This window comes from Tamandua tetradactyla, chromosome 1 (genome assembly GCF_023851605.1).
Source record: "Tamandua tetradactyla isolate mTamTet1 chromosome 1, mTamTet1.pri, whole genome shotgun sequence".
NCBI classification, from domain to species: Eukaryota; Metazoa; Chordata; class Mammalia; order Pilosa; family Myrmecophagidae; genus Tamandua; species Tamandua tetradactyla.
In genome coordinates this window covers 19,863,785-19,876,308 of record NC_135327.1, presented here as the reverse complement: position 1 = coordinate 19,876,308, position 12,524 = coordinate 19,863,785, and the positions used below count along the sequence as shown (strand labels likewise).

Genomic DNA, 12,524 nt, shown 5'->3' with positions numbered 1-12,524 from the left:
TTTTTGAAGCAAAGAGGGAGGGTAGTGGGACCGGGATATAGAGAGGGCTTACCTAGAGGAGACATCTTGACAAGTGCAATATTTGGCAAAGAAAAGAAGGGAGATTTCTGCAAAAAAGAGATGTCCTTCAATCACTCATTTATCACATGTCTATTTGCACCTCTTTTGTGCTAAGCATACTGTGCTCAGTTGTCACCATCTCAGGTCTCTCAAAAAGGCACACCTATCACTCTCTTCCCTGCTTTATTTTTCTTCACATCATCCATTACTATCTGACTTCATACTATATTACTCGTTTCTTTTCTGCCTTCCCCAGTAGCATGTAAACATCACAAAGGCAGAGATAGTGTCTTATTCCCTGTCTTTTCCCAGGTGCTTGGAGTACAAAGATGAATCACACATGACCCTTCACCTCAAGTGCCTACAGTCCAGTAAGGGATGAGACAAATAAACAGGCAATTTCACGGGCCATAACATGCTCTGGTTGAGATCATGTTATGGGGAATAGAAAGGACACATCTAGCAGCCCTGACAGGGGATTTCTAGGAAGGTTTCACAGCGGAAGCAGGATTTAAAGTGGGTATTGAAAGACAACTAGAGTTTCCTTGGTGGGAAAGACATTATGTGCAGAGAATACAGCATGTGCAGATACCTGGGTTTGGAAAAGGAACTGGTGCTCTGGGCAATGAGAAGCTCTGAGTGGCTGATCAGAGAGTTGATCATAGTGAAATTCACCTCTCGGAGTAAGGATAAGTTTGTAGTGAGGTATAAACATACTTTCTGAAGACAAGGGCTCATGTGGTGGTCTAGGCCAGCAAGAAGAGAGTTCAGCCCATGACAAGGGGCGTAAGAAACTGAGTAGACAATGCTGTAATTGAACCATGTCCTTGGCTTGATTAGATTATTTATGTAATACTAAGTGCTCCATAGCACATGTGACTAATAGCAACCATATTGGACAGTGCACTCTAAAGCTAATTTGCTGCCAGTTTACAGAACATTAAAAGGCATACAGAATCTCATTTTATCCCCAGCTATCCAGCTAGGCTGCCATCTATCACAGAAATTCCAAGCTAGTACCCCCATATCATATTCAGCCCCCAGACATATTTAAGTCTATTCTAGATAGTGTTTTATAAATGTGAATGAGTTGACAAAATTAGAAGTAAGAAATAAGTCTTTTGACCAACCGGGGCACCTGACAATATTTTGCATCTCTGTGTCATAAAGTAGGCCAAAGCAAGGCGGAAGACCCATCCTAGTCGATGAGAGGGAGTCTAGGGAAACAGCAGGAAAATGGTTTCCAGGGTTAGCAGAGGCTGGTGTAACCGGGCAAGAATAAGGTTCAGCACCATGGACAGTAGCAGTGGGAGCAGGGCTTTGGTGCGGTGGTGGGAGTGGGGGAGGGGGGAGTGGCTCTCAGCTCTGGCTTACAGCCTAATTGGAATGGGCATGAAGTTGACAAATGCTCGAATGATCTCATACAGAACCAGGTCCCGTTTGCTCTTCTTCCTGGAATGTCCTCCACACTCCGGGCCACCACCTAAAGACATTAATGTTGATTATTCAGCGACTGCCTGGCATTTGATTACCCACCCTGGAGCCAAAGATCCCTTACTTCTCTGTGTATGGAGGCTGTTTCCCTGTAAATTCCCACCAGAATCCTTGTGTTGATTCCCCATAATATTCCCACAATAAACTTTTTTGCAGCTTGGAATTGTGGACTGTTCTTCCACGGTGGGCGAGGGCAGTAATAGTCGGGGATGGGGGGGAGCAGAGGGTACGTTGGGTCATAATGACGTTGGGTGATGATGACAAAAGTCAGGAAGTGGGGGGGAGGGGAGGACCAGGGTTAATTCGGTCTTATCCAAAAAATATCTGTACACTATGGCCCAGCGTATCCCAAAAGTTAAGGAACAAGGCTTGCTGTCTTGTCTGGGGTATTTTCTGATAATTCTGTGGCTTTGGATAGCTCCCTCCCCTTGCACAGTCTCCTTGCTGTGAAATGAGATGCTCATCTCATCTTCTGTGTGCCCTGAGGCAAGAACAATCCATAAGGTTATAGTTATGGGAGAAAGCTTATCTTAGCCATCATAGTTGGATACATTAACCAGTAATTCTGGATTTAATGTATGAGTTCCCGCAGCTGGAAAAAGCTTTAATGGTCTACTATGTTGCTTACTGTAAACTGGACTCAATAGTGGCCCACATTCAATGAGGTCAAGATGCCAGAACTTCCCAGGTATGATGTAAAGTAAGGAATCCAAAGGCTTAGGAAGATGTGAATGTTGGAGTGGTTTTACTTTATGCAAACATACTCACTCCCCGCCTTTACATTCCTGAGAAGGTCCAAAGGACACACTCTTCACGAAGGAATTGAAAAATACTTTAGTGAGGAAAGCTTCATTCTCCTTGTGGTAGATGTCCTCTGCAGACCGGGAGATACTACCACCGAGATGGACTCCCTGAGTCCAGTGTGGATGATGAGTTATAAGAGTAGCAGAGGCTCCCTGCATGGGATATGACATTCAAAGGGGAGCGTCTCTCTGGCAATGTGGGACGTGACTCCCAGGGACGAGTCTGGCCCTGGCACCTAGGGTCAACAACACCTGCCTGACCAGAAAATAGAAAAGAAGTGTAACAAAATAAGGCCAAGAGAGATCCAATAGAGTCAAGAAGCTATTCTGGAAGCTACTTTTATGCAAGCTTCCATTGGATAGTGCTAAGTGCCATGGCCTGCCAAACTCCAAGCAACACCACTCCTGTGATGTTGGAGTGATAACACCTAGGGCTTGAACAGGAACTCTATAAAGTTTCATGCACTAAGTTTGCTTTCCTGGAATCTATCATTTCCAGCGGGTTCTTAGGCTAGATAAATCCCAAAACCCAGAGGGGCCAACCTCTCCAGGATTATCAACTAATTACATCTCCCTATCATTGAATGTCAACACCCCTTCTCAACATAAAAAGTCACAAGAGGCATTGCATAAAGATCCCTATATATTGGGAGAAGGATCAAAGGAAAAGAAAGAGTTATAACAGAGAAAATAGGACTTAACAAATGAGTATGAATGCTGAATCACTACACAGATATTTCTTCTAACCTCCAGTGTTTTGGAGCAGCTAGAAGGAAAAATCTGACATAGTAGAATGGTAACCTATAACAAAGTCTGAAGTTTGTTCTGTTACTACTTGTTGAAGTATACTTTGAAAATTATTGCCTTTTCTTTCCTTCTTTGAATGTGTTATATTTCACAATAAAAAAAAAAAGAAAAAGAGCTGCGGAGGGCAAATGACAGAGCTTACCTGACAGAAGCAAGATGGCACACTCGCTGTAATGGACAGCAAGGATGAATTGGCAATCAGAATATTTGATCCATCAGAATATTTGGCAATGGCTAATTGGTAGATGAACAATAAAATGTTACTTGATCAAGAAAATCTCCAGGTTTGGAGTATAGAAACCTGACTTGGGAGAGTCACAGTCTCTCACCCAATTTCCAATTCTAAGGCAGTTCAAAACAATAAACACCTTAACTGAAGGAGAGGCAAAGGATCCTGCAATACTGCCACAAGCATATACTATGAATCTTCCTTCAAGTCTTTCCCAAATGGGCCCTTTGTCATTTACTAGAGTTGTGTTCACTGGGGAAAAGGAAATGTCCAGTACTCTCCCAGGAACTCAAAATACTTTTATAGTCTTTTATATACCTTTATATTCAGTGTGGGATTATGGTTGTCACAAGTTAAATGAACTTTTGACACAAGTTTGATTCAAAGTTGGCTCAATAGTTTTGTGAATAAAGTCTCCCTTTTGGGAGCTGCCATGCACTCACAAGAGGATGGGGAATGTCCCATCCCGTCACTTAGAGCACAATCTCTCTCCCACAGCCCTCCAGTTCCCAGAGGTGGATCCAAGGATGTGAGAATTTAATTCTACAGCCATTTTCAGCAACCAAGTGAACTTAGAATCAATCAAAGCAAAATGAGCACAGTTTGTGTGACACCTGTTGGATATAATAAACGGGTACATGAGAACTGGGACTAGAAAAGAGAAGCAACAGAGAAAGAAAGCCAGGTCTCTGATAAGAAGGGCAATGCTAAGCAGAGAAGAGAAAGCAAGTCAAGTTGTTTGAATAAGGAAATTAATGATCGAACAGAGGTCTGATGTGTATGATAAGGATGAGGGTTCAATCACAATTCCTCCTCCCCACTGGATGACATTTAAGGCAGGTGTGGCTCTGAATGCCTGGTCATTGTTAATAACCCACCTTTCTTCCTTTTTTCCTGAGAACATCCCTGCTAAGTAAAGCCTTGGGCTTGGGGTCCATTCCTGCCCACTGCGGTCAACAGCATCCATGAATAAGATGAGACATGTGGTCTTCATTCCACCTGGTGGATCAATTCTAGCTCTTTGAAAATCTTCCATATTTGCTGTGAATGTCCCGCAGTCTTTAGTAGACTATGAGAAGAAACACTGCTGGAAAGACAGCTTGCAGACCCAGGACAGGGCAAGGGCTGTGAGTGAATTTATCCAGAGATGAGATAGAGCCTAGCAGAGCCAGAAGACAACCTGCCCTGGAATCCTGGCCCCACACTTCCCAGCTGTGTGTCCTTGGGCACATGCCGCCATCCCTCTGTACCTCGGGCTTTTGCATCTGTGAATTGGGCAGTAACAACCCAACCTTCCCAGGGTTATTGGGAGAATGAACCTGATTAAGGGCTCAATATCATTTTGCCGCTGTTCCTCTTCCTGCCTCTCCTTGCAATGCCCGTGTTGTGGGAAGTGGGATTGTATTGGGAGGCAGAGGGGAGTGTGGGATGGGGAGGCTGATGGGGAATGAGCAACTCCTCCTCTGAGCGCCATCTGGCTGCCCGACTCCTGTCCAGCCAAACCCCGCTCAGCTGGGTGGCTTCCGGGGTTTAATCCACCTCTGTGCTTCTACAAAGTAGGGCTGGTAATAACATCACCAACCCCAAAGGGTTGTGTTGAAGCTTAAACAAGGCGATTACAAGCAAGGCACTTAGACCTGTGCCTGGCGCATGATCTGCACTCAATAAATGTGTGCCAGCCTCATTCATATCAATTCAGCTCAGTGGCGCTCACGCTTCATGTGCATCAGAATTGCCCAGAAGCTTGTTCCCAGGCCCCTCCTCCAAGGGACTCTGACTCACTGGTTCAGGAAGTGGCCAAGGACTCTGCATTTTCTTTTTTTATTTATGATACATAACCACATACAAACACAAACACTCTTATCATATAGTCATTCCGTTCTTGTTATGTAATCAATAACTCACACTATCATCACAGAGTTGTATATTCATCATCATGATCATTTCCTAGAACATCTGCATCAATTCAGAAAAAGCAATAAAAAGAAAACAGAAAAAGTTCATACATACCATACCCCTTACCCCTCCCCTTCACTAATCACCAGCATATCAATCTACTAAATTTATTTTAACATTTGCTCCCCTTATTATTTATTTATTTTTAATCCATATGTTTTACTTGTCCGTGGATAAGGTAGACAAAAGGAGCATCAGACACAAGGCTCTCACAACCACACAGTCACACTGTGACAGCCATATCATCATACAATCATCTTCAAGAAACATGGCCACCGGAGCACAGCTCCACATCTTCAGGCAGTTCCCTCCAGCCTCTCCGTTACACCTTAGGAATCTGCATTTTTATCAAGCTCCTCCCTGTAAAAGCACTGCAGGTTCCCCAGAAACTCCACCTTTTCCACTTTCCCTCCCCTCTTTCCAGGCCACACCAGAACCCAGAAGAGGAGTCATCCTCATCCTTTGTGAATATTCCATGCAGAAAGGGACCCATCCCCCATTTTAAGGAAATTTGTCTTTGGGTTAAAATTCCAGTCTCTAGTCCCTAGTTATTTTCTATAATTGCTAAAAATAAAAATTAAAAAAAAAAGCTTTTCTACAAAGACACTGTATGGAATAAATGAATAATTGCATGAATCAACAATTTCTGTCTTACAAGGTTTATGCTCAAACTATGGACTAAACCCCATGAATCATCCGCCTGGGGTAACAGCTCCCGGGCCCACCCCAGATCCTGCTGAATCAGATGCAGAAATCTGCATTTTATGCGTCCGTCCGCCCTAGCGTTTGTGAACCTCAGCCTTGGCGGGAAGCCCTGGCCTAGACCTGCTGGACGAACAGTTCCTGCAGCTGTGGCTGTGAGCCTGGGTCTCTCCCTGGACACTCAGATGCTGCCTTCTCACCTCACCCCGCGGGGCCCCTCACCCAGCAGACAGCCAAGCCCTTTTCCCAGAGCAGGACCTCCACCCTTGCCATCCCTCTTTTGGGTGTGCCCTCCCATCTCCTCCTTCCGGATTCTGCTTCAGTGTCTCCTCCTCCGAGAAATTCCCTGGTACCCGGCGTCGAGTGGCCTCCCTGCCCTTCCTGCTTTCACACCCTGCTTTTCCCCCTTAATGTAATTGGTATTATTTTGTTTATTTCCTCGTCGCCTGGAGAGCCGGGCATCTCTCTCTCCCTAGAGCCAATGACAGTGCCTGGCACACGGTAGGCCCGCAGGAAATAATGACTGATCGAATGGACAAGTAAGTAAAATTTCAACCCTGTGTCAACTGCCAGGCCTTTGTAGGTTTGTGGAAATCCTGGTTCTTTGAGCAACATTTAAAACTAGACCCTTACTGGGGTAACTAGAGGGAAATAGTTCAATAGTTTCAGAGTGAAACCATTGAACTGGAATCCAATTGTCTTGGTTCTTGAAAATGATTAACTGTAGAGCTTTTTAACGTGTGAACACTTGTGAAAACCTTGTGACGCTCCCTTTATCCAGCGTGTGAACAGATGAGTAAGAAAAGAGAGACAAAACATGCATAAATAATAGGAGCGGGTGGCTGGAATGAGATTTTTAGGGTGTTCTTTTTTTTTTTTTTTTTTAATTACTAAAAGAGAAAAACTGCCAACCAAGTGTTCTTTTTTTACTTTTATTTTTATTCTTATTTTTATTTGGGGGGAGAGTAATAAAATGTTCAAAAATTGATTGTGATGATGAATGCACAGCTATGTGATGATACTGTGAACCACTGATTAAAACGTTGGATGAGTATATGGTATGTGAATGTGTAATATATCTCAATAAAATTGCATTTTAAAAAATTTAGGTCCTTTACTTTTCTGGAAAAACAAACCAAAGATTTCATCACGCTTTTAAAAATGCTTCCCCAGAAAGAGCATTCCTGTTCTAAGGAAGCCTCTTCGATAAAAGTAAGGCATTTGCTAATAGGCGAGGTTTCGGAGTGTCCCTTGATTCCGTCTTCCAAAGACAGAAAGCATCTCGGGCACATCCGGGGTGGGGGTGGGGGGGTTGGGGGATGAGGGAGCCGGCTGGGACCATGGACAGGCCTCTGTCTCCCGGGGCATGAGGATGCAGTGAGACAGGCATGGAGTGGGCTTAGCATAGAGATTACGGTCCAGCAAGTAAATGTCAGCCCGAGCCCCACCTCCTCATCACGGCCCTTCCTCTGACACTCTCAGCCCCCACCCCCTGCCTCCGACCCTGGCCCGGTCTCCCCTCACTGCACCCCTCCTGGCCTCCCCGCTTCCCCTTCACAGCCTGGCCAAGCTCCCTAATCATCTGCCCAGTGACAGGGAGGTCAGAGGCTGTCAGCCTCCCCCATGGACACGTGAGCTCCACGAGGGCCAGGGCTCACCTGGCCGCCCTCTGTTGGATCCCCCGAGCCCTCAGCTGGTTTCTCTGTTGAATGAAAGACAGCATCTCCCATCACCCAGTCCATCGTACACAAACTGCTTCCAGGCGTGGGTCCGTCACAGCCTCGGCTGCCATCTCAGCCCCCCTCTCGCGGTCCCTACCCTCTAGGGTGGCTGGAAGAGGCCAGCTCTCCTCTGGGAAATGCTCTCTAGCAGTGGCTGCTTTATGCTTTGTGCCCTTACTGTGGCCCAGGCACCACCTCTGCACTCTGTGCTTTGTTTGGTTTTCTCCACCAGCTTCCACCAGATGAGGAAGCTGAAGCGCAGAGAGATGAAGATGAGAGTGATGGTGATAATAACACAATTTTCCAGCCCTGATCTAGGCATGATTTCCTTTTATCCTCACTGCAGCCTTGAGGTCTGCACAACGGTCACCTTCCTTCTGCAGATTTGGAAACTGACTCTACCAAGAGGCAGAGCCAGCATTTGAACCCTGGTCTGGGCGACTCCCAAACCCACGCTCTTAATGCCACCTGAATCTGCAGCAAGCCCGCCACAAGTCCAGTGTGGCCCCTGTCCACTGCGAAACCATTCTCCCCCATCGATTCTCCAGCCCCCAAAGTCTGTACCCTCCTTGCCATCATTTCTTCAGACTCCGAGGCCCCGAGACCTGAGACCTGCGACGGACCCGGCAGGCACCCCACCCCCCACGCCCCTCTAAGATGCCCAGGCGCCAAGGACAGCAGGTTCCTTCTTCTGAACGCTGACCTCTCTTCTCCAGTGTTCCTGATAACAACACAAAAACCAACTCATTGCACAACACCAGGAAGGCTGGGAAGTACATTTCAAAGTAATTGATATTCTACAAACATCCCCAAGGGGAGTCTCAACCTGGGAGACGACTTCAGACGGGAGAAAGCCGTCACCCTGAACTCATGCTTTGGCTATTATCTCTTGTGAAACCAGAAGTGAGGTGCCGAGAATGGCCCCAGGGTTTTTTGTGCAATTTTCAAAGGACATTCCCAAGCATTATCAGGGAGGGACCCGCACACATCCGCTGCAGCCTGGGGCGAGGGCAGTGAGGAGTGCCTTTGTCTCAGAGCTCACAGCTGAGGTAGTGTGGGGCCCTCAGTGCCCAAGGCTGGTGTGGCTGGAGAGGAGTGGGTGAGGGCCAGGGCAGGAGGAGCTGAGGTCAGAGGGACCAGGGGGACCTGCAGGGCCTGGGAGACAGCACACAGAGCGTGGCTTTGCTTTGTGCAGTGGGAACCTTTGAAGGGTTTTGAGCAGGGGAATGACATGGTCTTAGGTCTTCAAACAATGGCTCAGGGGCGGGCCACGGTGGCTCAGCAGGCAAGAATGCTCGCCTGCCATGCCAAAGGACCTGGTGCCTGCCCATGTTAAAATAAAAAACAATATCTCAGGCTGCTTTGTGGAAAAGAGAGCTGTGGAGGGGGGAACAAGAGTGGAGCCAGGAAGCCAGTTAGGACACGCCTGCAATAATCCAGGCTTTGTTTGGTTTGCTCCACCAGCTTCCACCAGATGAGGAAGCCGGAGCGCAGAGAGATGAAGGTGAGAGTGATGGTAATAATAACACAGTTTCATTATTTATGTGGCTGAGGACAATCCTAGAAGCAACAACATTCCCCTGACAGAGGGGTTGTGAGAGACGAGAAAAGAGGAGTCGAGGATAACTCCAAGGACTGGGGATGGAGGAATTGGATGGATTTGTGGCATCATTTCGTAAGATGGGGAGGACGGGGGATCTGAATGGAATTGTCTCTGGTCCCCAGTTCCAGGGCTCCAAGATAAACCTCTCTGTCCTCCCCGCGCCTGTAAATTTTACCCAGAATCCATCCATCCGTCCATCCAGCCACCTGTCCATCCACTCGTTCATTTACTCCCTTGTATCATTTAACAAACACTCATTTATAATGATCAGAAGGCACCGTGAACATGAAGATTCATTAAACTCACACATTGGGGTGGGGGGATTCAGAGATCAGCCACCCTCACTCATTCATTTACTCAGTCAGTCAGTCACGCCACAAACGCTCATTAGCACCCCTTTCTGGCAAGCAAGTATGTGGTAAGTGCTGAGGATGACCTTGCCCTTAAGAAAGTCCTAATCCAATTGGAGATCCTAGTTAGCCATCTTCATTCCTTCATTCACGCGTTTATTCACCAAAGAGTCGCCAGCAGCCAGCCAGTGCCAGGGCCTGGGTGAGGTCTCCTGCTGGATGACCCAACAGTGGGCTCTGCAGGGCGTCTCCAAGCAACCAGGCCTCCCTCTGGGAGGAGGCCAGGGCTCCACCTGCTGCCCTCAGCATGTGAGCAGGCCCCAGTGGCAGCCGCCAGAGCCAATCGTAACACCTCCTCAAAGCATGCTGGGGGCTAACTCTGGTGCAACCCTCCTGCAGAAAGCGATGAGCCCGTCCATCTGGTCGGCCACCCCTTCAGTCATATGCGTGGGCCCCATCTGACTCATCCTAGCACCCACAGGTGCCAGAACCCAAGATGCATCCACTCTGGAGGCTCCCCATCTTCCTCAATCTGCTGGCCATGCCTTCAGCACAGCACAGACAGCCCCTGCCCGCCCATGCCAAGGCCCACACGGAGAGTGGGTCCACACTGGCGAGAAGTAAGTGAAACCTCTTTGCCTGCTGTCCAAGGGTGGGGTGGCATCTTCTGGGCGCCCCCACCATGCACTTGCCAGATGGACTTGGGGCAGCCACTCACCTCTGGTTTTCTTCCTTTTTCTCTTAGACCTCAGATATAGTAATATGAGGTTGAATTATTCCTACACCAATTCATAGCACTTTATTTATTATCATCATCAATCACTGCAAGACCCCTCTTTTGTATCATTTTATGTTATTTTGCACCTACATCCCTTATCCTGCCCCCATTCTCCTAATACATTGGCATCCACTGCAATGTGTTTGATATATGTATTTAAATATGCCCATATCCTTGTATGCATGCAATGTTTTGACTTACATAAATTATATATATATAATTATATATATATAAATTATATATATATATATATATATATATTTTACCATTTTTACTCAACGCTATGCTGTTGGGATCTATATTACTTTGAACAGGTGCAGAGAAGCTCATAAGGTTCATCCACCTCAGTTTGCGTGGCCATTCCACCATGATGGACGCTTAGGTTGCCTTTATATGCCCACTGCCATGTCCCTGTAAGGATCTATTGGAGACTTTCCCCAGCCTAATACCCAGAAGGGAAATGGTGGGGCCCTGAGACAGATGCAAACTCACTTTCACTAAGGACTACCAGGTTACCTTCAAGAATGGTTGCACCAGTCTGTCTTCACTCCAGCAATAAATGAGTGCATGTGTCTCCCTGTGTCCGCCAACACTGGGTAGTATCCATCTTTCTAATTTCTGCAAGTCTGATGAGTAGTCGAGTGACATCTAATTGCTTCAGCTTCATTTTCTTTGCTCACTGGAGAGTTTGGGCACCTCATCAAAATTTTATTAGCCATTTTGATGACTTCTTTGAATCCCCTGTTCCTATCTTTTGTCCATTTTTTTATTGTATACCTATATTTTTAAAAATTCTCTTTGATTTGTGGAGATGTTTATTCTCAACCTCAATCCTCTGTCAGGTTTAAGTATTACTAGTCTTTCTCACAGACGGTCACCTATTAATTTTGTTTGTAAGTCCTTCATTGAACAGGGATATTTTCAAACTCAATCAATATTTCATTGTATGGTTTGAGTTTGGGGAGTTTTGTTTAAGTTCTTTTTCCCTACCCTAGACATATTCTAATTCCCCCCTCCATTAACTTTATAGACTTACCTTTCACCTTTAGGATTTTAATCCAGCTGGAGGCTGTTTTTATACATGATGTAAGGTAGAGATCCAATCCCACTTCCCTCCATATGTTAAGTCAATTTTCTCAACCTACCTACTCAATGATCAAGTTCCCAAATGCATATGCTTTCATGTCTGAGCTCTCTATTTTGTGTGCATATGTCTGTTTCTGCCCAATAACAATATTTTAAATACGTCATATTTGTAAAATGCTGTATTATTGACCTTTATTCATCCAAATGTATTTTAGAGTGTTGAGTTCTACAAAAACATTAAAATTCATTGGTAAATGTGATTGAGATGACGTTGAATTTATCCACTACTCTAGGGAGAATTGACATCTTTGCAACGTTAGGTCACCCAACTTAGCATATTTTTCAATGTATTCAAATTTTATTTTATATCCTTTAATGGAACTTTGAAAGTTCTATAACCCCCCGAGCAGGCTTTGTTCAATTGACTCCTAGAGAATGCACAGTTTTTGTTCCCACTGTAAATGCTAGTACTCTTCTGGTGTATTTTCTAGACAGTTATTGGTAGTATGAGCTAGAGGAAAGCAGCTGATTTTTGAAAATGAATCAGATACCCAGACTCTTGCTGGACTCTTTTTAAAAAATCTTTTTATTGAGAAATCTTCACACATACACACAGTCTATCCATAGTATACAATCGATGGCTCACAGTGTCATCACATAGATGTGCAATCATCACCATGCTCGTTTTTTAAACATTTGCATCACTCCAGAAAAAGAAAAAAGAAAAGAACTCATACATCCCACACCCCTCACCCCTCCCTCTCATTGACCACTAGTATTTCAATCTACCTAATTTTTCACCCTTTACCCCCCCTTATTTATTTAATTTTTATCCTTATTTTTTTTAGTCATCTGTTGCTGCACTCTTATTAGTTCTAATAGTTTGACTTATTTATTCTGTTGGCTTTCTATGCAGAGGGCTATTGCAAATAGTG

The 12,524-nt window shown here is 45.5% G+C and overlaps 1 protein-coding gene across 2 annotated transcripts in view; it reads left to right on the top strand.

Annotated features, from left to right (window-relative positions):
- Positions 1-9,968: 9,968 nt before the first annotated feature.
- Positions 9,969-12,524, top strand: part of BPIFA3 (BPI fold containing family A member 3) — an 11,033-nt gene continuing 8,477 nt past the window's right edge. For both annotated transcript variants that reach the window (XM_077111322.1, XM_077111331.1), the window contains exon 1: positions 9,969-10,345. In XM_077111322.1, the coding sequence (XP_076967437.1) occupies positions 10,222-10,345 (124 nt within the window). In that variant the 5' untranslated portion in view covers positions 9,969-10,221. The remainder of the gene's footprint in view (positions 10,346-12,524) is intronic.